General features: G+C 30.5%; 1 protein-coding gene across 1 annotated transcript in view; it reads right to left on the reverse strand.

Moving 5' to 3' along the window:
• LOC142332444 (nucleoporin NUP42-like) overlaps window positions 1–24,056 on the reverse strand; it is a 46,043-nt gene extending 21,987 nt beyond the window's left edge. Inside the window, exons 1-2 of the mRNA XM_075378890.1 lie at window positions 23,820–24,056; window positions 7,474–7,642 (exon numbers count right to left, since the gene is read on the reverse strand). Coding sequence (XP_075235005.1) covers window positions 7,474–7,642; window positions 23,820–23,973 — 323 coding nt within the window. The 5' untranslated portion in view covers window positions 23,974–24,056. The remainder of the gene's footprint in view (window positions 1–7,473; window positions 7,643–23,819) is intronic.
• Between the last annotated feature and the right edge of the window lie 308 nt (window positions 24,057–24,364).

Here is a 24,364-nt window from a genome sequence, read left to right on the forward strand (position 1 = left end):
CATATTTCTGTTTTCTTTTAATAATAAAAATTGATTTTTTTTTAATTGACTTTACATAATTTTCTCAGAATTAAATTCTCTTCAAATTTTAATAATAAAATTTATACATTTATTAGTCATTTAACAAATTTATTGTACTTCAGACCTAAAAAAAAGTTTTTTGTCACCAAATGTTTCTGTTTGTCGTTGGATATCATGAAAACTACAAGAGATATAGTTCTGGGACCTGTTTTAATCAATTTTTTAGTCCAAAAAATATGAAAAACCATTAGTTTACACTTTATATTATGCCTTAAAAATGTAACCGACTTCATTAAACCAGGAGACTGAAATCTGGCCAAAATTGTTTGGTAATCATAACTCTATAACAAGATGTTTTCAGATATATGTTAAGTAAGCTATTTTCTTATTTCCAGCTCTAGAATTAGTTCCCAAATCATTTCACTTTCCTACTGAATCAATCTGTATACACCAAAACAAACATCCCAGAGTATCACTTTGCTCCTAACTAGTTCCTTGTTAAAGTAGTATTTTATGCTAATTTAACTACACTAATTTGAGTGGTCTTTTAAGTCAGGAATCAGGAACTGGGGTAGAAATCTTATTAAAGGTTTAATTAATAGGTTTATATTTTTAATATGTTCTACTATCTGATGATATTAAGATAGAAAAAGACAACAGAACTATTTTAAAAATATCTTGAAAACTATCAATTAATAATTATTTAGATTTCAAAATCATTGCTCTTCCTACTAATTAATGCATTTGAAAACCTGCTAAGATAAGTGTATTCAAAAATATTTTACACTCATGAGGTATAAGCAGAGTACCAGCAAGACAAGCCCCTTCTCAATTGTCCAATAAACCTGAATAAGCTTTGAAATTGTTAGTGAGGCCAGTTCAAAGAAATAACAGATATATAGCCACCAGTAATTGGTTCTCTTTCATTCTACTGTAGTTTTAGATATGCTTGATGAAAAACAAATAATACTTTAAACTAAGACCTAGATTCCAAAAATGATTCTTATTAAAAAACATCAAGAAGTGAAAGATTTTTTTGTTTTTAAAAGTATTTTTACATTCCAAAAAAGGATAAAGTTGAGTTGCCAATCTATTATGGACCATGATTCTATATGCCTCATCTATGGCTGAATTACAAAACCCAGAAATGGTCAAATCATTCATCTTGTTAAAATACACTGTATTTGTTTTGGATTAGAAACGCTCTCAATGTGATGTATCGTGTAATTTAAGTAGATGGTCCACTGCTGTATATTTTAATTTGTCAAATATGGGTACCCACACATTTGTCAATGTGTGGGTATACTATTTTTTTTGATGCAACACATGGTTACAAAAAAGAAAGAAAATTTTTTAACAATTGTATTAATAGCAATGGTGCCAAATGCTTAGTAAATTAAAAGAAATTTTTTTTTAGATTACTTGCTATAGAGTTATTAAATTTTTAGATGATGTGGATGTCTTTTTTTGAGAAAGGAAGATAGAGGGACCTGTTTTAAAAAAAACAAGGTTAAAATGAGATGTTGTCACTTGTTGAAAATGCTAGAAACAAAACTACAAGACCATATTAAACCACACAACAAAAATATTTGGCTTGTGTTTTGAAGAAAACAGAATAGTGAACAAAAAATAAAAATAATTATTATTCTGAGTAATCCAAAACAGAATCTTCATTAATTGTTTTCTTTTCAGTTCATATGAACTAGATTTTCATTGTTTCTTAAATTACTTCATTGAATTTTTATTATTATTAAAATTTCCTCATAATAACCATAAAAAAATGTAAGTAACAAATGAACAATCATAAAAATACTTCAGTATGATCTGATCTTTTGTTTGAAAAAAGAAAAATTTATTTAAATAAAAATTGTGCGATAAATTAATTTTCATTTCTAATTTTAAAAAAACAAAATAAAAATATTAATAACCTAAAAATAAACCAATCAGAGAGTGGATTACAATTGTCATCCTTAAGAGCAAACAATGTTCAACTTAAAAGACGCCCCATCACTCTAATTTATACTAAATGCATATACTGGTGCGAGATGGATTAAATAATGTGAAGTTGCTGATATGACTGGAGTTGGAATGGGGAGGACCTGTTTATTACCTGCACATATGTATATTGCCAGTCTGTGTTGAGCACTGGCTTTTCAACAAGATTGCATAATAAGATTGGAATCATGTGTTTGTTAATATGCAGTAAACATTGAACTCGTATTTATGATTAGAGATGAAATCTCATGTTGTGTCTGTGAAAGTTCAGAAATAAATTTGAAAAGAAAGCACAAAGTTAATGAAACAATTTTTTGAAACCTTCACCATTTCGGTGAAGACCAGAAACATTGGTCAGTTTTAACGATGCAGGTCATTAAAATCATCAGAAAATTACAGAGGTAGTTACATGATCTCATAAATCTTTGTGGAGACTAAGCCAGGAAAAGTACATTTCACTACGTCCAGCCCACACTACAGTGAGGAGAATGTTATCTGTATTGAATACAGGTTTTCCATGAGCTAACTAATGCCGATTATGCTGAAAGAGTTCAGTACAGCCAATAGTTTAGGGACTTCATTAGAGGCAACATTGACTTTTGATCAAATGTTTTTCACAGATGAACATAACCTTGGCGGATAAGTTAATAGTGAGAACTACTGGACTAGGGGTACTGAAAACCTGCAAATTTTTTTTTAATCTTCTATATCCACAAAAAATAGGCATAGGGTGTGTGGTTTCAAGGCAATGAATAGGACCCTTGTTTTTTGAAAAAAATGGATGCTGCTGTCCACAAAGAAATTATCCGACAGTTCATAAACTAAGGATGAGTGTGAATGCTGGTTGCAACAGGACATCACTTGCCATACAGCTTGCTATACTATGGAATGCTGCAGAATTTTTCAGTGGAAGAACCATTTCTAAAGGATTGTGGCCCCCAAGGGCCACAATATCCCCTGATCTGACTAGTCCAAATTTCTTTCTGTGGGGTTACTTAAAATAAATTGTTTATAGGAAATTGTTAAATAAAAATTGTTAAATTGTTTATAGGAATAAATTGTTAAAATAAATTGTTTAACACTCTATAGATATGCATGAACTGCGGGGTTAAACAAGATCAGTCATTTTCAGTCTGAAAAATTCACAAACTCACTAAAAAATTAAAGGATAATAGAAAAAAATAGGTAACAATTTTTTCCAGAGCATTCAAAAGAAAGCAAGTTATAAGCAACAAAGAGCCTATTATTAAGAATATACTCTTTCATTAAAATAGTATTTGCCAATTAATTTTCAGTGTTTAAGTAATTAAAAAAATTAATCAGCAACTACTTTATTGATAACACAGTTAAAAATCATTCAACATGCAATAAATAACAATATACTAAACATTTTCTTCATTTATGCAATAGTCAAGATTTCATAAAATACTGGAAGACTTACTGCCATATATTTTGAAGAAAAAAAACTTAATATGAATAATAAAGTTTATTTAGACATTATTAAAATTTATGGTCACAAACACAAAATCAAAATGTTTTGTCTATTATAACCAAACTATGTCCTAATAGTAAATTCATCTTTCTAAATATTACAAGTCAAAAATCAACCTACCTGCAAAGTTTATTTGATTATTCCATCAATATATCAGGAGATTTTTTTATAAGGATGTAGGTGATGCCAGAAAATGTTACAGGTGATGTAATTATTGATTCTGAATCCTTAGATGAAAAGTTAAGTGATGGAGACCAGTAAACATTTTAAATAAAAACTGTCACTATTTTTGTTTTCGTTTTGTGTTACAATTTCATCAATTATATTTCAATCAATTACATTTTCACAAAATTAAAATGAATATAAGTTGTTTAAATTTGCTTTACTTTAAACCTTTGAAGTGAAATTGATCAACTGCTTCATACAAAAGGTAAAGTAAAACACTAAATGATCTTGAATCTGGGGCTAGCATAAATGATGGTAAAACTATTTTTTCAAACCCTTTCTTGCCTGAATGATAAGCAAAATAAGAAATACTTCATTTTACAAAAAAAAAAAAACGTAGGTAAATTACTGTTACAAACAGCACTGACCAAATTTTAATAGTTATCTTCCACATTAAATCATTAGATCTAGAATTTAAACTCTTGTTTTTCAAAATATTAGTGTGGAGGGTTGACTTATTTACCTGAACATTAACTAAATTAGTTTTATTTAGGATTGCTAAATTACCTATTTGCAAATTCACGTATACATTCTCAAAAATAAGTCAGGTGGTATTATGAAAACAAAATTTAAATTTATAAATATATTTTTCAAGAGAATTTTGCAATTTCATTTATAGTATTAGGTGGCCGATAGTATAGATAAATATAAACTGAACCCAAAGCACGCAAAGAATGTATCAACTGTAAGGCTATATTACACAAGTAAATGAAAAGACAAATACTTACTAATTTGGGTGTCTCTAACTCTACAAGTACTACTGGAAAATTTGACCACCATGGTCCAGCAGTTTGGCCCAATGAATCATGTTCAGTGTGACTTGTTATAAACTTATCCTAGGGTCAATCTATTTGAAGTGACCCAAGGGTGGTTGCTTGACCAATTCAAAAAAAACTGAAACTTACCCACTTGATTTCTACATGTATCAGAGGACCTTGAAACTATTTTTTTTTTTTTTAAATTTTTTATTTAAGCAGTTTAACTGTGGCGGCTATTTTTGTTACGGTGTGCATACCTATTTTTGTGATTGTAAGGCTTTACGAAAAAAATCATAACTAAAAAACTATTGGTCCTGGAAGGATGAAACAAAAAATAAAAAAAATAATACAAAAAACAACTTATTTTTCTACGTGTTAATTCACATGTCTCTAGTGTTTGTAAATACCATAAAAAACGGTTTTGTCAAAATTCAGTCACCTGTACAAGCAGTTCTGTTGTGACCCTTTGAGAACTAATAAAAAAACAGTTAAGAAAAACCTAGGGCAAATAACATTGGAGCAAGCACTTAAAGAACATATTTTTCCAAATTTAAATTTAGTTCCTGAAAAGTCTCATTGTGTTAACTTTCAGAAGTATTTTTTCTCAGCAGAACAAAGAACTATATGAATGCGAATACCAAGAGAAATATATTGCCCCACATCAAAATACTGAACGATGTGTTTTTTTTAATCAGAAGAGATATCACAGCTGTAGATTAACCACACTAAATAATAAACTTTCATTCAGCAAAAACATGATATTTCACTGAAGAATAATTAAAATTTTGCTACAATAGTGTTTACAAAAATAAACAAATAAACCAATATAAAAATAAAAATGAATTCTTGAATAAAGATGTAGGCTACTCATTGAATTCTCAGTTTGGGTATGTTTTACAAGCATTTCTGAATCAGAATTGTATTAGATTACTGGTATTGGTTAAGTTACCATTAAATTACGACCTATCATTAATAATTTAAAAAAGCTATTTAAAGAAAATATTGAAAACGTCAACTTCAACAACATAGGGGCTAAATATAAAAAAATGCAAAGCCAAGAAATCCCATTGGAACACTAACTTAGGGAGTCAAAATGGTATCACTTTTAATATGTTTTTCATGGATTTTAAGATCTTGCATCTTTTTATTTGCTATAAACAATGCAAGTTGTGTGTATATTTAAATTTTGATCACCATGCCTATCAAAGTTATTTGAAGCCAAAATTTGAATTTAAAAAAAAATTAGTTTTCAAAAATTCATAAAAATTTAGGGTTATCACCATTAACATTATTTATGGTAAAACTACTAACGTATACCCCTACATATAAAAAAATAATTCAAACTGTATATACCATCCCTGTCTCTTGAAAAAATTACCAAAAGTGAAATTTCACTCTTTTTAAGTTCAACTTTATTGGTAATTTTCTCATACAAAGAAGAGAGATGCATAAATACACCACTGGACCAGTCTTTTACCTTGTGAAAATATGAATAAATTTGCCTTTTTGTTTCATCCTTCTAGGACCAATAGTTTTTTAGTTATTTTTTCCGTAAACCCTTACAATCACAAAAATAGTTGTGTGCACCGTAAAAAAAATGGCTGCCACAGATAAACTGCTTCAATAAAAAATAAAAAAAAAATTTTATGGTCCTGAAACATATAGGAAACAAGTTGGTAAGTTTCAATTTTTTTTTTGGATTGGTGCTACCAGCTTATGTTTTTTTGGGACACTACAAATGGATTGACCCTCTATTGGATGTTGGTGATGGCAGTGCATATATTCTGTTGCAGTGTGTCAAGAGTTCGTGGATTGTTCTGGTAAACCTTCCCCTTCAGGTTGCCCCACAAATAAAAATCTTTAACAGGATAGATCAGGCAACTATGAAGCCATAGATCCTTCAAGACAGTTTTGTCAGGTTTGAAAACCGAGTGCACTGCTTCTAAGGAAGCAGTGTGCTGTCGCACCATCCTCTTTGTAATATACAAAACATCATTTGTCTGGCATTAGTTGCACTACAAAGGGTTGGAAGATGTTGGTATTGAGTTCACAATGTCACTGAAGTAAATGGGTTCAATGATTTCATACCTGACAGTGCACCAAACTCCAATCTTTACATCATGGAGCAATAGCTCAAATATTTATTGTGGGTTTTTGTCACACCAATATCACAAATTTTGCAAATTAACATGGCCACTGAGGTGGAACCATCAATCATGAAGTAAAGGTTTGGATTGAGTAAACCACTTTTGATTTCCTGCCGTAGCAATGTGTAATACTGTACACATTTATCATGAACTGTAGGATTTAATTCTTGTAAAGCCGTGAGTGATGTTGTATGGCTTCAAATTTAGGTCCTTTGGGATGTGTTGGCATATTGTTTGCTGGCGAATATCTTCCTTCTCTGCCTCAGTCCTTATCACAGGTGGCTCTATTGATGCTTCTAATCAAGCACAGATCCAGTTTGTTTAATCTCGCTGCGTGGCATTTGTATAGTGTTATTGCTAGTTACATCAAACGCACTAATACTTTTCGGTTTCTCCTCACCCATGTCTGGTTCAGTTAACTGTTCTGGATTTTTGTAACAATAGTTTTAATAAAGATGTGTTATGTAACACTGAAAAAATTTTGTTTTTATAACCATTAAAACATTGAGAAGCTTTTTTTTATTTTTCCATTATAAATCTAGTTGCAGTCATGAAATTTTAATTTATAAGTAATCTGCTGGAATCATTTCTGCCATGTTACTGTGGTAGATATGATTATATATATTACTGTCTGGTTTAAAATGTTTGTCATGATTCTGTTTCTCATAAACATTAATTAAATCTAAATATTTTCTTACTAATGTACTTATAAGTGAATATATAAACGAAATCTAAGATGAAAAAACTGCACAAGTGCAAAACTTAACTTAACTTTCAACACATAAAAGGACTTAAGGACATTAAATGGTTACTTGAAATTTTTATTTTAACTCACAATAAGTCCTGAGACTGATTCGTAGAATATGTTCGCTGATTGCCATTACTATTAGAATTATAGTTTGAACTACCAAAACTAGAATCAGTATTGTAGTTTGAATTGTTATAAGATGAATTTGTATTACCATACGGATTAAAAGTAGAATTGGCTCTTAAAATTGAAACACCTGAAAGAGAATCAGAATATTATGATTTTGTCATATGAGTGTAATTTAGTTACAACTGAAATAAAAGAAATGTCAATTTACTCAAATGTAAACATAAAAACAAAAATTTATAAAGACAAATCATAAAATATTTTATTAAATACTGTTAACATAAATGATTTGCTTATCATTTTTTATTAAAAAAAAAAAAAAACAACTTTTTTTCAGATTTTACAAACTCAAATTTTAAAATGTTATTCAGATTATTTTTCACTACACATCACTTTTCCTACAACCATTTTACCTACTTACTTAGCATATTTTTTTAAAATTCTATCTAGTTATAAGTATTTATTATATGTCTAATACCTAGGTTTTAAATGTAGTAGTACTTACTACTCCATTTAATAGCAAAATTTAAGCCATTTAAAAAAGTGATTTATGTTTAATCACTGCAACTACCTGTAATCAATATCTGGCACTAATTGCCAATTTTCACTTATATACTTTACCCAAAATTATTAATAACCAAATACAGTCATAAAAAAATATTTTGCAACAAATAACATCTCAAAACTATTTTTTAAGGTTACTTAAAGCCTTTAATCAGGTAGATTCCAGTTCTGCAATTTGACATGTTACTTTTTCATATATTACAAAATCTTCATCATATTAATTTATAAGTTAAACGTTTATTTGGTTCAATTAATCATTTTAATGACTATAATAACTTTTTTTTAATGAACTGTTTTGTTTTTAGAATTTTGTTTTAATTTTTTTTCTTTTTACATCTTTATTAAATTGATAATTACAGATTATATTTTGTATTTCAGCTCATAACAAAAATTCCTGTGGTTTTTCCTTGATATACTAAGAAAGGATTGCTTGAAATGTACGTTAACAGAATGCCACAGTGGATCAAACTTACATCTAAAGTAATTTCATCAGTTCAATGCTTGCACTAGACTGCAAGAAAATTACCAGTAAGTTGTAAAGGAATGTCCACCAGTGAAGGAAGTTCTGAAGTAAATGGACATAAAAATGCGTAGTACATATTCATAAAATGAGAACAGGACACAAGAGAACAAAAGAAGCAAAGAAAAATGGTTGAAAATAAAATTCAAAACCCAAGAAAAGTATAAAGAAGAAACAACCAGATATAACTTCCTTTAGCAGGGAAGATTTGTAAACATTAGGCAATAAAAGAGGTGATATTGGCCTTGATTTGATACAGAAAAATGCTAATGAGTTTCATTTTTTATGGCATTATGGTGTTTATAAAATAAATCCACTGGGGAAATAACAAATTAAAGCCATAGGCTAAAGATGTAACAGAATGGCTATTCAAAACTTATACCAGAAATTTGAAAAATCATAAATGATTACTAAGGAACGCCCCAAGAAGATACCTAAAAAAAGAGGAAAACATTGTTGATGTTTTACCAAAACATTTTGAGGATTATTTATACAAAGGGGATTTTGAAAATAAAACCCCTAAAAAAGGAATACAAATAAGTTTGCAAAATTTCAAAGATTTACATTAACAGGAAAGCTTTAGTTGTCATTCTTTACTCATCCAAGAGAAAATGAAATGATTTGATGACAAATGAAAAGACATGAAGGAAATATTAACATAAATACACTCTAAACTTACTATGCTTCATTATTTGGTACTGAGCAATTATTTGATTTAATCCTTAAATACTTGATACTTTATTATCAATACCTCTACTTTACTCATCAATATCAATTTCCAAACCAATAGGCTAATAACATGAACAATTATAGGGTTTGAAATAAACAATGTAATTTTTTTTTTCAATTTTCTAAGTGCATGCACAAAGAATGGGATACACATTTTTCCAATTTTGTGATATAAACAGGAGTCAAGTCAGTTCTTTATATTATTACTTTGTGATGATGGTTGTTCAATACATTATTAAAATAAGTTTAGTAGTTAAAAATTAAGATATAATAGGCATTCAAATTAACATTAAAATATATAATAAAAAGGACAAAATTAAACCCAATTATGGAGGTAAACTGAGGGAGATAAATAGCAACTATAAAAAAATTCACAAAATTAAAAATCAGATCATTAATTTAAAAAAAATTAAATGAAAGGTAAAGAAAAATACAGACCCAGTAACAAATTGAGATGTGCGAGCAAGAAGTGTTGAAAGTTATTTGGGGTGTTGATGAATTTAGTGAAAAAGGAAAAAAATAATATAATGGTAGAATGATGACTTATTTCAGATTGAAATACAGGTAACCAGAAAATTAAATACTGATACAAAGTTTAATATTGAAAATTATTATAAAAGTATACAAATTGATGGAAAGAGCTTAACTAGATTATTAAGTGAATATAATGTTTTGTTGAAGACTATGATATACCATTGCTTCATTTTGATCATATAGGTTGTAAATTGTAAGAGGTAAAACATTTTGTGGAAAATGTTCTAAAAGATGCTGTCAAATATTGTTTAGGTTAAATGAAGGAAGTACCAGTTTACAAGAAATTAATATCTAAAACTGGAAAAAAATTTACAAACATTGTCTATAAAAAAAGGTAAAACATTATCTATAAAGTGTTCCCGAGCTATGAGAGAAAGATAGTCAAATATCCAAAACATATGCAGTATGATTAACAATTAAAATAATTGATGCATAGAATGTATAATCTATTCTAGTGTAGGTTTACTGAATAATTTTGAATATGTAGAAATATTAGCTACAAAAAAAATTATTCAATACAATATTGTTAAATGAAGCATGTAGTAGATAATAAAAAAGTTTATTTTAGTGATTATAAATTACATGTAGTAGTTACTAATTATAAGTAGTAAGTTCCCAGTCAAATCACACAGGAAAAGACGCTATATGTATTAAAATCATGTTGTAAAAGAAATTAATAATTGAGTCTAAAGATTGATTTAACAAGCTTTTGGTTTTACAATGCGGCTCACAATTGTTCACTTGCAAATTGTAATTAATATTTCATTATTTCTCTATATACATTACCGTTAACTAAGTAAGACTAGTTTGTTGTATGAGACATCCACTGCAAATTAACAACCAAAAGAACTATTACTTCTTCCAGTGATGAAAAATCTGTGAATACACTCTTATTTTCCAACTGTAAAGTTACGCATACATTACTGTGTTACACATCCACTACAACTTGGCTTGCAAACATGCCGTGACCCTCATCTAATCTTAGGACATGATGAATAACTTTGCAAGCAAACAAGATTGTAATGTCTCTGTCAGTTGAATACATTTCTTCCAAGCATATGTTGTTCATACATGAAGAGAAAACATATGATGGCAACATTGATATCTGTTCAAAGATGGGATTGGTTCAAGATTATTACGTGTTCTGTAGTTCCAGCATTAGTGATAAATATTTATATCGATTGCTATATATTTATATCAGATTTTTATTTTGTATTTCGTTATTGGATATGGTAGGCATTAAGTAGGCTCTAATTCAAACCCTTGTGAAATTATTAAACTTTAAATGTACACATTACATTTTTTTACGATTACACATTATATTATACACATTCTTACACACATTACATGTTTCTGTCATCCTACCCAAGTAATACAAAATTGGTTAATTTTCTAATGCAATCTTAATAACGTTTTGGTTTTTTACATAAAATCCTATAACTAATACAAAACTAAGGATGGCAAACTTATTACGGGTAAATTTATAATTATAATTTGTTAACACATATATGCCTAATTTAATATTGGCAGACAAACACTGTAGGCAACTCAGATGAGAGCTGACACATAGTATATGTATGTGCTGATACAAGGCATCACTACCACCATGCAGTTCTCCCACCATAGCAGCACTGCAGCCCCACCACTCTCCAGCTCCAATAAAAGAGCGAGTACGAGAGTGAATTTTCAATTCATCGTCGACCACCACCTGGAGAAGACCAAGAAGAAGAAGACAGAAGAAATTCCCAGGCCGCCTCAACGTGGGACCTCCTGGTGGATGCCAACATCCCTGCCAGAGCAGCAGGCCTAGCCGGCCCGCCGAGGGAGTTGCTTGACGCGCTCCTTATTGTTACAACGGTAGGAGGTAGTGTTTTGCTGCTGGGGTTATCCTGCGGCCATCCTGACAAAGTGACTGCACTCACAAGCCCGAAGTGGAAGAAGTTACGCCGCCAACGACACATTGCATGGTGGACTACACTCGTATACCATTCATGGGCGAATTCCACAGAGCATTGTAATGAGGAGGTGAAGCAAACACTGAGAATACCCCTTGAGTGGAATGTCCAACCCCTAACGTGGTGGCCACGACTGCTGTTCACCTTAAGAAATCGGGCTAACACCGCGACCAGCACGCCACCAAGCGAACTGCTCATTGGGAGACAGTTAAAGAGACCCAGGGACTGGCAGCACCCAAAAGCAGAGGAACCGCCTCAACCCATTGAGGAAAGAGAGAAGGCAGCAGCACACCAGGAGGTCTACTATCAAAACACGTTCAACGGCAACAGAGAAGAGCAACTGACATTCGAGGTGGTCGACCAAGTGTTCGTCAGAGAGCACGCCGGCCCTGCTCGCGATGGTTGATATGCAGGATTCGAGGCTCCATGAGAAGGCCCGTCATTGTCCTTCAACGAACAGAATAAGTTTATGAAACTGATCGCAAAGGCACACGGCTAAAGGTACAAGTCTATAGGCTGAAACCTGCACACCATGGCCTGACAACTCGACTACAACAAGAACCATCAGATATGGATCCGTATGCGCCCGCCTAGACGGCCCGACACTGTGGGGCTCTGGGGCCACCACTGCCACACTATAGTGGAGACCCAACTGCAGCTGTGGAAAAGCCGGGTCTGACTTCAATGGACGAGCCGTAACTCTGCGACTTCGCGGGAGACCAGCTTCCGGACTCAACAGCACTTCTTAGAGCTACCGCAAAAAACGGCCCTTTTCAGGCCCACCACAAGGTTATGAATTACGAAGCCATTAGATGACAAATTAGTCATAATATTAAACTAAGAATATCCATTTTACATCAATTTATACAATACACTAAGTATAAAAGTGTACAATAATACAAATATTACTTGCATCATCTTCATATTATTGCATTTCCTTCATTTTACTAAATCTAGAATGCTGAATTATAAGAGCACATGTACAGCTGTTCATTTATTATACTATTTTGTTCAATTTTTCTTTATTCTTTCATCGTTTTACTCATACAATAAATTTTAATGTTAATAGATCTCAATCTTTAGCAATTCTTTAGCAACCTCAAGTTTCATTACTACATAACAAGCATAACATAATAATATTTAAAATACAAATGTATCTTTATAACTTAAATATTCAGCAATATTACACATTATATTCACATTCTTTAAGCCAAAATTCTTTGTAAATAAAACTGTACCATTCTATAGAAATAGCTACAACCAGCAAGCTGAAACTGTATGTGAACAAGAAACATGATAATACATGTTAGGGACTGTAGACCCAACCCACCGGGTTGGTCTAGTGGTGAACGTGTCTTCCCAAATCAGCTGATTTGGAAGTCGAGAGTTCCAGCGTTCAAGTCCTAGTAAAGCCAGCTATTTTTACACAGACTTGAACACTAGATTGTGGATACCGGGGTTCTTTGGTGGTTGGGTTTCAATTAACCACACTTCTCAGGTATGGTCGAACTGAGAATGTACAAGACTACACTTCATTCACACTCATACATATCATCCTCATTCATCCTTTGAAGTATTATCTAAACAATAGTTACCAGAGGTTAAACAGGAAAAAGAAAGAAGAAAGAAAGAAAGGGACTGTAGACCCAATCTGGATTGTAAACTAATACATAGATGTTTACGCAGAAAGTTCTCCAACAAAAAACATATTTCATGTAATAGTTGATATAGAGTTATGTGCATAATTACTACCAATCTGTATGTATGTAAATTAAAGTTTCAGTTATCTCAAACAATGTATGACATTCTTATCAAATCAAATAAAATAAAGAAAGAAGCTTTGGTGGTTACTGATAAACTTCCACTTAGCCAGGCTGTAGTGTTTTAGGTGATGCTGAATATGTAGGTCAACCCTCCACTGACAACAGATTACCTCCATTGAGAACTTCCAAGCAAACATTAAATTTAGACAAAAATCCCAGTGTGCTTGAGTACAGATTTTCAAGTTCTGAAAGTTCTTGTAAAAGTAATATAAGAAGAAAGTATGTAACGATAGGTCAAAAGCTTATATAAAGACAAAGAAGTTAGAGAAAAGTTAAAAAAAATTATGTCATTACTGAGAAATTGATAAACAACAACCAAATAAATAATCATAAAATATTAAAGATCAGAGCCTGACAAGTGGTTCACAATTGTCTGGTATTAAAAAGACAACTAATAATAAATGAAGTACTAGTTAGCCAAATGCAAGAAAAATTTAATAATTACATAAACTGTGTTAAAAAATAATTTGGTTACGAGACGTAAAAGTGGTGAAGATTTAGTGCAGTCACTAAAATCAATTTCATACATAGAAATGATAAAAAATGAAGTAAAAAAGAATTCTAGAAATATGTAAAAGTACGATGATTCTTACAGCACAAGCCCTGGAAAAATAGATATCATAACAAAAGACGGGTGTAGAAAACAAAAAAGATTTTAAATAAAAATTTAAAAAAATTATGTAGATATAATGGTGCAAGGTGACATACTTCTAAGTGATCTAATGTTTTATAAATTATGGAAAACTAAGGTTAACTCAAATAAAAGTAAGTGAATAAGATATATAAAAATGTATACTGGTTGAAAATTTTAAATTGTGTCAATTAACTAAATTAATTAGCTAAAGTACTGTAGAAAATACTCCTGATGAAATTTGTGATAACTGAGATGAAGTGAAGGATAAATGATTAAAAATTGTTTAAAAAACATGTAGCAATGCAAAAATAGGGACTATTCTTTAAAATGATGTAATAAGCAGAAGACTGTGGTATACAATGGGTAAATTGAAAGAAACATAACTTCATAATAAATTATAGGTTGAAGTAATAACTTTAACTCACATTGAAGTAAACAATACAACTAGGATATATCTACCCTGACAGGAGTGGTATCCGGAAAAACTGAAGATACAACTATGGATGGTTATAAATGTAGAATAACACAATAACTATCTTTCATGATCCAAGTTGTTCGTCGTTCCCTCTGCCACCTACCCCACACTTCCCTGTACATGTCAACTTAACTCAGCATACAGCCTTAGCACTTAAACGAAAGATTCTTTTATTGATCTAGAACACTCATTTTAAGATTTTATTAAATGATGATAAAGGCCATGTTAAGAACACTGTGGACAGATAATTTGCAAAATTACTCGCAGAGCACACACAGTTGCTGGAAAATTAAGACTGCCAAAAGTTAATGAAAAAAGAAGGCATTGGAAGACATATGTAACATATATTCCCAAGGTATTGGGATTGAAATCTCTGCAGCCCAAATGAAGAAAATGCTACAATACATGAAAATCAAAATAAAAAAGGAAACAAAATAAAAAAGATCAAACTTAAATGGAGGAAAAAAGTTTTTGTCAATACTGAACAAAACAAAAAATCCAGTTTTCACCAAAGTGCCCAGAAGTATTTCCATATTTTCCGACTCCTCAACTGTAAGAATGGTCCTGTTGCAGCAATTTGAACTAGAGAAAATTCAGAAAGTTAAAAAAGAACTGAAGAAACTGAGTAAAAACTACACTGACAATCAAACAGACTGACAGCTTCAGATACATTTATTATGTTGTTTTACGTTAAAATCAAAAATAACTATATGTATAATTTTTTCCCTTTTCCTTCAAAATAAAAAAAAATATGTATAATAAATTTAAAAAAAATGGGAATGTAAGCCAGTCCAATTTGCATGGTCTAGCTGAGCACACTTGTTACTTGCTTACCTGTTATCACCATGCTGGTCGCAAGTATAGGAAGGCCCTTGTACCTATCTATGGCAGTGCAGAAGGCTTAATAATTATAGCCAAGGCTTAGTCGATAGCCTGGTGGTGCCAAGCACTGGGCTGCGGCTATGATGTGACATCGACAGGCCAACTAGTAGCTGGTTATTGCCGATATCAGGTTATAATTAATTTTTTATATATACTTTTTTTTTGTTTTAAATTTTTATTATTTTGTAGAAATTGATAATCATGAGTTTATTAACAGACTACATTACCATTGAGGCTATACAATATGTATTCTAAACAATAAATTTAAATTCAACATGTAATAAATAATAAAATATTAAATTCTTTAGTGATAATACATAAATTAAATAAAATGTAACATATCTCACAACTTCTGTTCCCCATGAAATTTTGTCGCATTTTTTCATCTCTCTGCCAACTTCCTCTTCATGGAACTCATTTTCCTCTCAATCTTTTTCAAAATCTTCGAAACAAATTAAGTCTTTAAGGTGTTAGGTGACATTGTGAAGCACAGCTCAGCTCAATATTAGTTTTGGTATCATTTCTAATGATACTTGCACGCAATTACCAAGGATTGGGAACCTCTGAGCTGACCAAACATTCTATTATGACACTTTCTTTAGCATGGTTGCTGTAAATCAAGGTTGAATATCATCTTCAGGTGTCTTGAAGGGCGTGATCAGCCACAAAGATATACAGCAACGAGAGTCATCTAGGAAACAAGCAGCGCCAAGATGACCAGATTATGTACTGAATATCACTCATTCTCCACACTCTTGCATCGTGCACAGAGCCCAGTCACTCAACACTAATGCTCGTAAACTTTTCCTCTACATCACATGCTGCCTGCATATCCACAGTGGCATAACGTTTAAGATTAATATACTCATCCCTGAACATTTATGGCTTTTTTATTTCTATGTGGATACAATCTAATACACCAACAACAATTTGCAAATGATAGTGCATTTGCCACAGTAACTTTGCATTATTCATCTGTTGTGCAGTACTGGGAAAATCAATCTAGTTATGAGCTTTATCAGCAATATACAAATAACATTGTTAATACTTTTACTCACTGCTGATCGGTTTACTCCAAAATCTTCTGCCACTCTTACTCTGAAATCCACGATCAGCAGTATAACAAAAATATTCCCATGTGTATTCTTGGAGTTAGTGCTTTTCCCAGAATTTCATCATTATTTGGCATAAATTTTGAAATCAGAAATTCAATACTTTTTAGTTTCAAAAGCCATCATATCCTTACATCTACTCATAACTCTTATTTCTCTAAACGTTTTCCCTCCATTACATCCATGAACATCGCCATGTCAAAGACAACTGACTGTCGTTAGTGATAAAAGTGGAGTGTGGCCTACCTTAGACTCCGAAATAATTAAGTTGTATCTTCGTTTTATTCACATCAAAAGTGAAGTTATGAATTAAAAGTTAAAAGTGAAAAAATGAATTGACACCAAAGGAATTTACAACTTAAAAATTCTGTAGTGGTAGTACAAGCTCTTTTTAGTTCATTTTAGTTCAAGAACTCAGAGAAATAAAAAATTTGAAAAAGATCTAAAGTCGATGGAACTGTCAAATTTCAGTTCTTTTACTGAATTGAAAAACTGTGAACTTTTATAAGTGATAGAGCTCACACAAATTATAGCAATTGCAAAATGTTTTGTCTGACATATGTCCGACACTGTCACATACAGATACATTTTATCAACAGTTGTTGATCATGTATAGTTATACTATTCACACACATTATTTCTTTTTTTTTAATTATTTAAACAACTTTTAATGGGTTAAGTATTTTTTTCAAAAATTAAATTTTTTCTTACACAGTTAAAGTTATATTACTTTGTTTAATGTTTAGAATTTCTTTAAGACTATTGGATAACTACATACATGCCCTTTTTAAAATTTAAGACATTTTTTTTCTTCAAGTATTTGTTCACTGAAGGAAACAAATCTTATATAAAGGTTTAGACAGAGATTTACCTTTTTTATGTCCAGTTTTATTTAAACTTAAGAATACATTAAATTTTTTTATTTACATTTTTTTTTCAAGTTTCATTTCACTTTTTCATAGCTACTTTTGAAACAAAACTGCATATCTTTTCTGTAATTTATTATTTTCATCAGCTAATCAAATTTGTGGTATCCTATGTAAATCATGTTACCTGAAATCCCCACACGATGCGTATAATAGCAGAAAAAAACAAATCTTAACACTGCATTACAGTAAATCTGTTGAGAGGCATAGGCCAAAGAACAGATACTGAGAGGGAAGAAAGAAATACTCTTATATAGTTTAATTACTTATATAATATATAAGTAATATATATAACTTATATTACTTTAAATGAAGCTGCATTAAACTTGGGATATTCCATTTTAATTCAACAAATTTTCAAAAATTTTATTGCATCAATATTTTTGATTTTGATGACATTTGCTATATGACAACTAACCACCTTGTAGTGGCCAACAAATAAATTTTTACATTTTTAAAAATAGACTATTTTCTAACTCGCCAACAGGTAAAAAACAGCCACTTTCATCACTTTTACCATGAGCTGTAACATTCTTACTTATTTTACATCATACGGAAGTCGAAAAGGGCTTTTGGAAAGAGTAAAGAGGTAATCTCAGTGTACTCAAAATTAATTTTGTTACATAACCAAACCTTGTAATGTTTACCGAAGTTATTATTTTTTTTTCAAATTTTGGGCCCAAAGTAAATAATAAATGGCAGGATAACAGGCCTGTTTTTTACCTTTTAACCCTTAGGTACTAACAGTACTTATAAAAAAAAGTGGACTACAGACTATCCTTCATTAGAAAATATGGCCACCAAATCGTAAGATTTATCTCATTTTTTGTACCCAAAAACTACGTGTGGGACAGATAGAAAAAATCTGAAGTGTTTACAGCAGTAAGTACTTTTTTTTTTTTAAGTATGGTTTTAAAACCATATTAAATTTATTTTGTTACTCAAAGGGGTAGATGAGTAATGAAGCATCAAAACTGCTAAAAACACCATTCCTCCTAACCGTAAACAACATATCCAAAAACACTGCAATTCATTAGAATGAATACATCGATAATTAATAAATAGTCAATTACAAAATGATAAACAATTCAAATAAATTAAAAAGTTGTTCAATTCACTTTTACCTTATTTTACTCCTGCTAATGGAAGTTATGAATAAATCTTGCATATTTTTATAAACTTAGCATAACTTATGCTAAGGAGTGCTCCTGCCATTTTTTTATTGAGTAGATCTGATAAGTCCTCATTCATCTTTGGTGTAATGTTGTGTCCTCTTCCAGTAGTTAATAGAAAAAGCTCTGAAGGCATGAGAATCTTAAAATATTTTCCAGTTGAACCCATGTTTGATTATCCCTCAATGATTTCTTAAATGAAGTCCCCGCAGATGGAAAAAGTGTATTCGATATTCCTCTTCATTTTTATGTATTTTGACTTAAATGATTTCGCCTAACAACTACTTGCTATCGTATATGCAGCAGGCAATTTTGAAATTTTGGCTTTGGTAAACCTATAAAGCAATCAGAAACACTAATGTCCTTGTGTACCGATACTAAGGTAAATGTTTCTGATTCAGATGTCACCTGGACTTTCAGAATAAATTTCGGACTTGTTGCAACGTAACCATGAAAGGTATTTGTTTCAGGTACTGTTGTGATTAAGTGATAAAGAGAACTGACGTATTCTTCTGTCTCTTGAACATCTTTATTAGAACAGAAAATAAATGATATATTTTTAATATTGTCTTTGTAATAATTGTATATTTCAGAGGGTGTAACAATTTGATTGTTTACTGTCCTTTGAAGATTTACTTTAGTGACAGTCTTCTTTACAGTTTCACCAATACCATCACATGGTCCTTTTCCATGGTACGAGGCAAAAAAAATGCCATTCAACTGCGATTTTAAAATCTTCTTGATGATAGTACAAATTTATGAATTTTTTTTTGTTTTTATACTGGGCTGAGGAGCCATCAGAAAAATAAAATTGCTTAACTTGTGGTAACAGTGTATTTACTTTATTTCTTTATTTGTAACTTGCTTTTGGAAGCCAAAGAATGATGTAGTATTGTGCTTCAAGTACTCACTAATCACACAGTATAATTTTTTTCAAAATATATGAGAAATGGATGTACTTTGGCATAGGTTTTTGACCAGTGATATGACTGGACTTCATCCTGCATCACAAAAGGAAAATTTTGAGAGGTCTTCCATTACAATACATTCACCCTCCAAGTTTTCCTTTTTAATGTTGAGGAAATTACCTTGTTTCTTTGCAACAAAATTATGCCTTTTTAGATTATTTAAATTTTCAGTAAGTTTATGTAAGCACTCCTGAAATGGAAGACTTTTAATACTTAGTTCACAACAATCAACAGAAACCCACCTCACTGATTGAAAATAATTTCAGAATAAAAATCATTCCAGTTCTCTTGCAGTAATTTGAGCACTTCATTACTGCCTTAACATATTTAAACACTGTGACAGCATGGACGTTTCATTTTTTATATGACATACCATAGTTAAAGGGTTAATTTTATAATCAAATTTCATTTTTAGAGCAGATAACATGAGTTTTAAATTTTGGTGGATGACACACACAAACAGAGTGAGTACCTGACCCACAAGCCAGAACACAACATTTAGGTCATAAATCAGAAAATTTTGAAAACCAATTTTTAAATTATGTTTTCTTTAAAGGCTGTGTACAATTCTTTTAAGTTATATGAGAACACTTTTTTGAATATTAATTTTCTTCCAGTCAGCTTGTCTTACAGAGAGACAATCCTTCCTGACTGGCATCATTCGGCTGTACTCATCATTCTGGTAAAAATGTTGAGACACATTTAATAACATTTTCATCAATTACATGACAGGGTTTCTTTTTGCCGATCTGTGGAAAAGTTCCACTTGTTTTAATTAATTGTTTGGATTGACAGGCTAAATACTGACTCTAACACTATACTCAATTTTTAATCTTTTTAATGTTCCAGCTGCTTGGTAATAAACTGAAAAATTAATTTTTTCCTGGGCTGATGTAACTGCTTTCATTTTATCCTTTATTTTAATGATTAATTCTTCATATTCCCTACCTAAATCAACATAACTTTGTGATACTAAACTGGTTTCTTATGTAGAAATCAAAGGAATTTTTAATTTACTGGCAACTGACTCAACTATTTTTGTAATTTTATTTTTTTAAATAAGTCCCTTTGTGCTGTTTGATAATTTTTGAACCTTAACAGTTGAAATGCCAAGTGCTGAACAAACTTTACTCACAGACTCAACTATAACACATTGAGGCTCAAATATATCTTGACATTCTGGATCATTTTCTGTATCATCTTGTGGTTTTTGTATTTTAAGAATTTTGTATACAGTGCTATAACTGGAATTAATTTTAAATTTGGATTGCTTGTTGAAAGTGTCAAAGATATTTCTTAACTGGTTTAGTGCGACAGCTAAATGGGTCAGAGCAACTTTTCCCACTAACATGAAAATATTTATCTAAATATTCGATTTTATGAATAGTACAGATTATTTTTGTTTCAATAAATCCACTTCTTAAAGAAATCAATGTTATTTGATATCAGTAAACTCTAAAATATTGTGAAATACTGAAGACCTATTAAGTCAATTTGTGACATATTGTTTCAGTGTGAATGCCAATTGAACAATCTATAATCCATTTTTATAAAATGTAAGGGTTCTTACAATAACAACATAGTTAGTATAAATTATAAAACTACTAACTGCATCTCACTGTCTTATCCCAGTTTCACTACAGCTACATTGCATAAAAGAGAAGTTCGCTGGTAATAAAATTACAAGTGTACATTACCTTATACTAGCAATAATACAACATATCACATTGAAATCAAAACAGTGACTGAGCCTTTTACAATGTTTACATTCAAGATTATGCAAACATTCATGTCGATGAATGTCTATTCACTTTCGGTTTAAACACTGAGTTTGTGTGTATGAGTCATACTGTAAGTAACAAACTATCTAGAATATAAGCTCGTTATAGACATATCAAAATATTTTGTATAGTAGGCTTACATAATTATCTGAAAAAATACAGGCTGTGAATTTTTTTGATGCATTGTTCACGATTAGAAGGAACAATGTTTTTAGTGGGTTTGATGACTTCATTACTTGTCAACCCTTTTGAGTAACAAAATAAATTTTATATGGATTTTAAGTAAATAAAAAGTAAACAATTCAGAGTTTCAATTCATGAAGTAAGTAAGTTACAATTCAGAAGTAAGTATTCAATTCATGTAAACAATTCAGAGTTTTTCCATCTGTCCCACGTCTGGCTTTTGGGCCTCAAAAATGAAAATTCTCAAAATCATATGATTTGGCAACAATTCTTTTTTAATGAAGAACACTATAACAGTCCAATTTTTTTTATAAGTACTACTAGTACCTAAGAGTTAAATGGTAAAAAAACAGGCCTGTTACCAGAGGCCCTTCATTATTTATTTTAGGCCCAAAATTTGAAAAAAAAAAAAACAATCTGTAAATGTAACTTCAATAAACATTACAAGATTTGGTTACGTAACAAAATAAATTTTGAATATAATAAGATGAAGTTCCATCTTTACTCTTTCCAAGAAGTCCTTTTTGACCCCTGTAAGATGTAAACTAAGAATGCTACAGCTCATGGAAAAAGTGACAAAAATGGCTGTTTTTACATGTGGGTGAGTTAGAAAATAATTTATTACTAAAGAAAAATTTTTTCTCAAAATATTAAAAAAATATTTTTTGCCCACTACAAAGTGGGTAATTATATAACAAATATCATCAAAACCAAAATTAATGATGCACTGATCGATCATTTCTTGAATTAAAATGAAATGCGCCACTTTTGACGATGCTTAAGAAAGCAATGAAAGGTCATCTAAAACAACCAGGAATAAAATTAATATAATTTTCCTTAGTTATTACTTAAAGAGAAAAACATTTTTTTAATAAGAACATTTAAAATAAAATTAGTCGACAAATTACCATTAAGTACAATATATTTTATCTACATTTTGCAATGGCAAAATGAACATAAAATAAATTAAATGCAGAAATCATATTAAAGTTTGATTCCACTCATTCAATGAAAAAGATTGAAAATAAATTATGCATGTTCCAACTTGGCTATACTTAAACATTGATGCTTAATATCTTACAACCACATAATGTTCAGAATTCCTTAATGCTCAATCCTAGAGCTTCCTCAAAAGAAAATTATAAGTAAATTTGTCAGTCAAGTATTACACCAACCTACAATTCAAAAATACCAAATGCTGATTATTAATGAAAAAATATGTCAAAATTTGTTGCTCAATTCACATTTCTGCATTCAAATTAAACAAAAGTAAAATTGCATTAGTTAAATTAATTGAGAAAATCAATAAAATGTAAATCTTAAATGTCATTAACATCAATACATATATTTTTAACAAAACTATTAAACAATGATTGAAAATCATTGGCCTAAGGGAAAATAATCAGAAAAAATGGATTCAAAAATAATCGTGTTTACTCACTTGAAATATCATAAGTGACTGTAGTTTTAGAATTGTTTAATAACCAGCAATTTCTTTTATTAAAAAAATAAAACAGATGATGTGACATGATGAATGCTTAATCTATTAAAAAAATAATAACAATATTGATTTTTAAAACTAAATTGGAGATCAATGAAATAAAGAGTTGTTTATTAAAGTCTTTGCCTACTTCTTTGACTACCACTTGCAATCCACAGATAAAATTCCAGAAATTGGTCAATGTTAAGTAGTAAACTGGTGTATTCTGAACTAAATTGTTATTTATTAAATAAAGAACTACGTGGTTGCACACATAAGCCGACACAGCATAGGATGTTCCCTCACATGCAGTCTCATTTAGCAACAAGGTCTAATTATGAAACAGTATTTTACTTTTTTTATGTTTTAGGCACAATTTTCTATGGATTTAGAAAACACTATTGCATGAATAAGTGTATAAAAGAAGTAATGGTATGAGAATATGAAAATAACCAAAGAAAAAATGTTATGAGGAAAAACCGGAAGATATCAGATTAGTATCTGAACTAGCAATACTCATTTTCCCAGATTTTCCAGTAATATCGTAATTTCTAAAAATTTTGAAATACCTGATGAGAATCCTTTTGAATTAGAATTCCTAGGTTTAAAATTCTGATCTTCGTTACCAAAATAATTCTCCCTAGGATCAACGTATATATGCTTAAATTTACACCGGTCTCCATATCTACAGCAACCGTCCAAAAAATACTTGCACACCGCCATACCAATGAACACAATAGCCTAATAAACAACTTTAACTTGACTAACAATACAAGCGTTGTTAGCAGTGATGGCTAAAATGTAAAGAATTGGTTTAAATGAACTACATATTTAGTCAAACGAGTTACCACAAAAAAATACCACCTATCTTTAATAAAACGAACTATTTAAACGTTTTTTAATTATTTGCTAATTGCTGGTTTCAATAGCCTTCGCTCCGATTTCGATGAATCTTGAGACATTTTTACAAATAAAATAATGAAACGTAAATTAATCTTCTCAAAAGCATTATTCCAAGATATTCCTATTAGAAAGTGGGTATAACTTTGAGTTATACCTGGCTTTATAGTTTCAGTGAGACTTGTTAAATTATATGTTAAGTAACGTAAAAATA

Source organism: Lycorma delicatula, chromosome 1 (genome assembly GCF_047948215.1).
Source record: "Lycorma delicatula isolate Av1 chromosome 1, ASM4794821v1, whole genome shotgun sequence".
In the NCBI taxonomy this organism is placed as follows: Eukaryota; Metazoa; Arthropoda; class Insecta; order Hemiptera; family Fulgoridae; genus Lycorma; species Lycorma delicatula.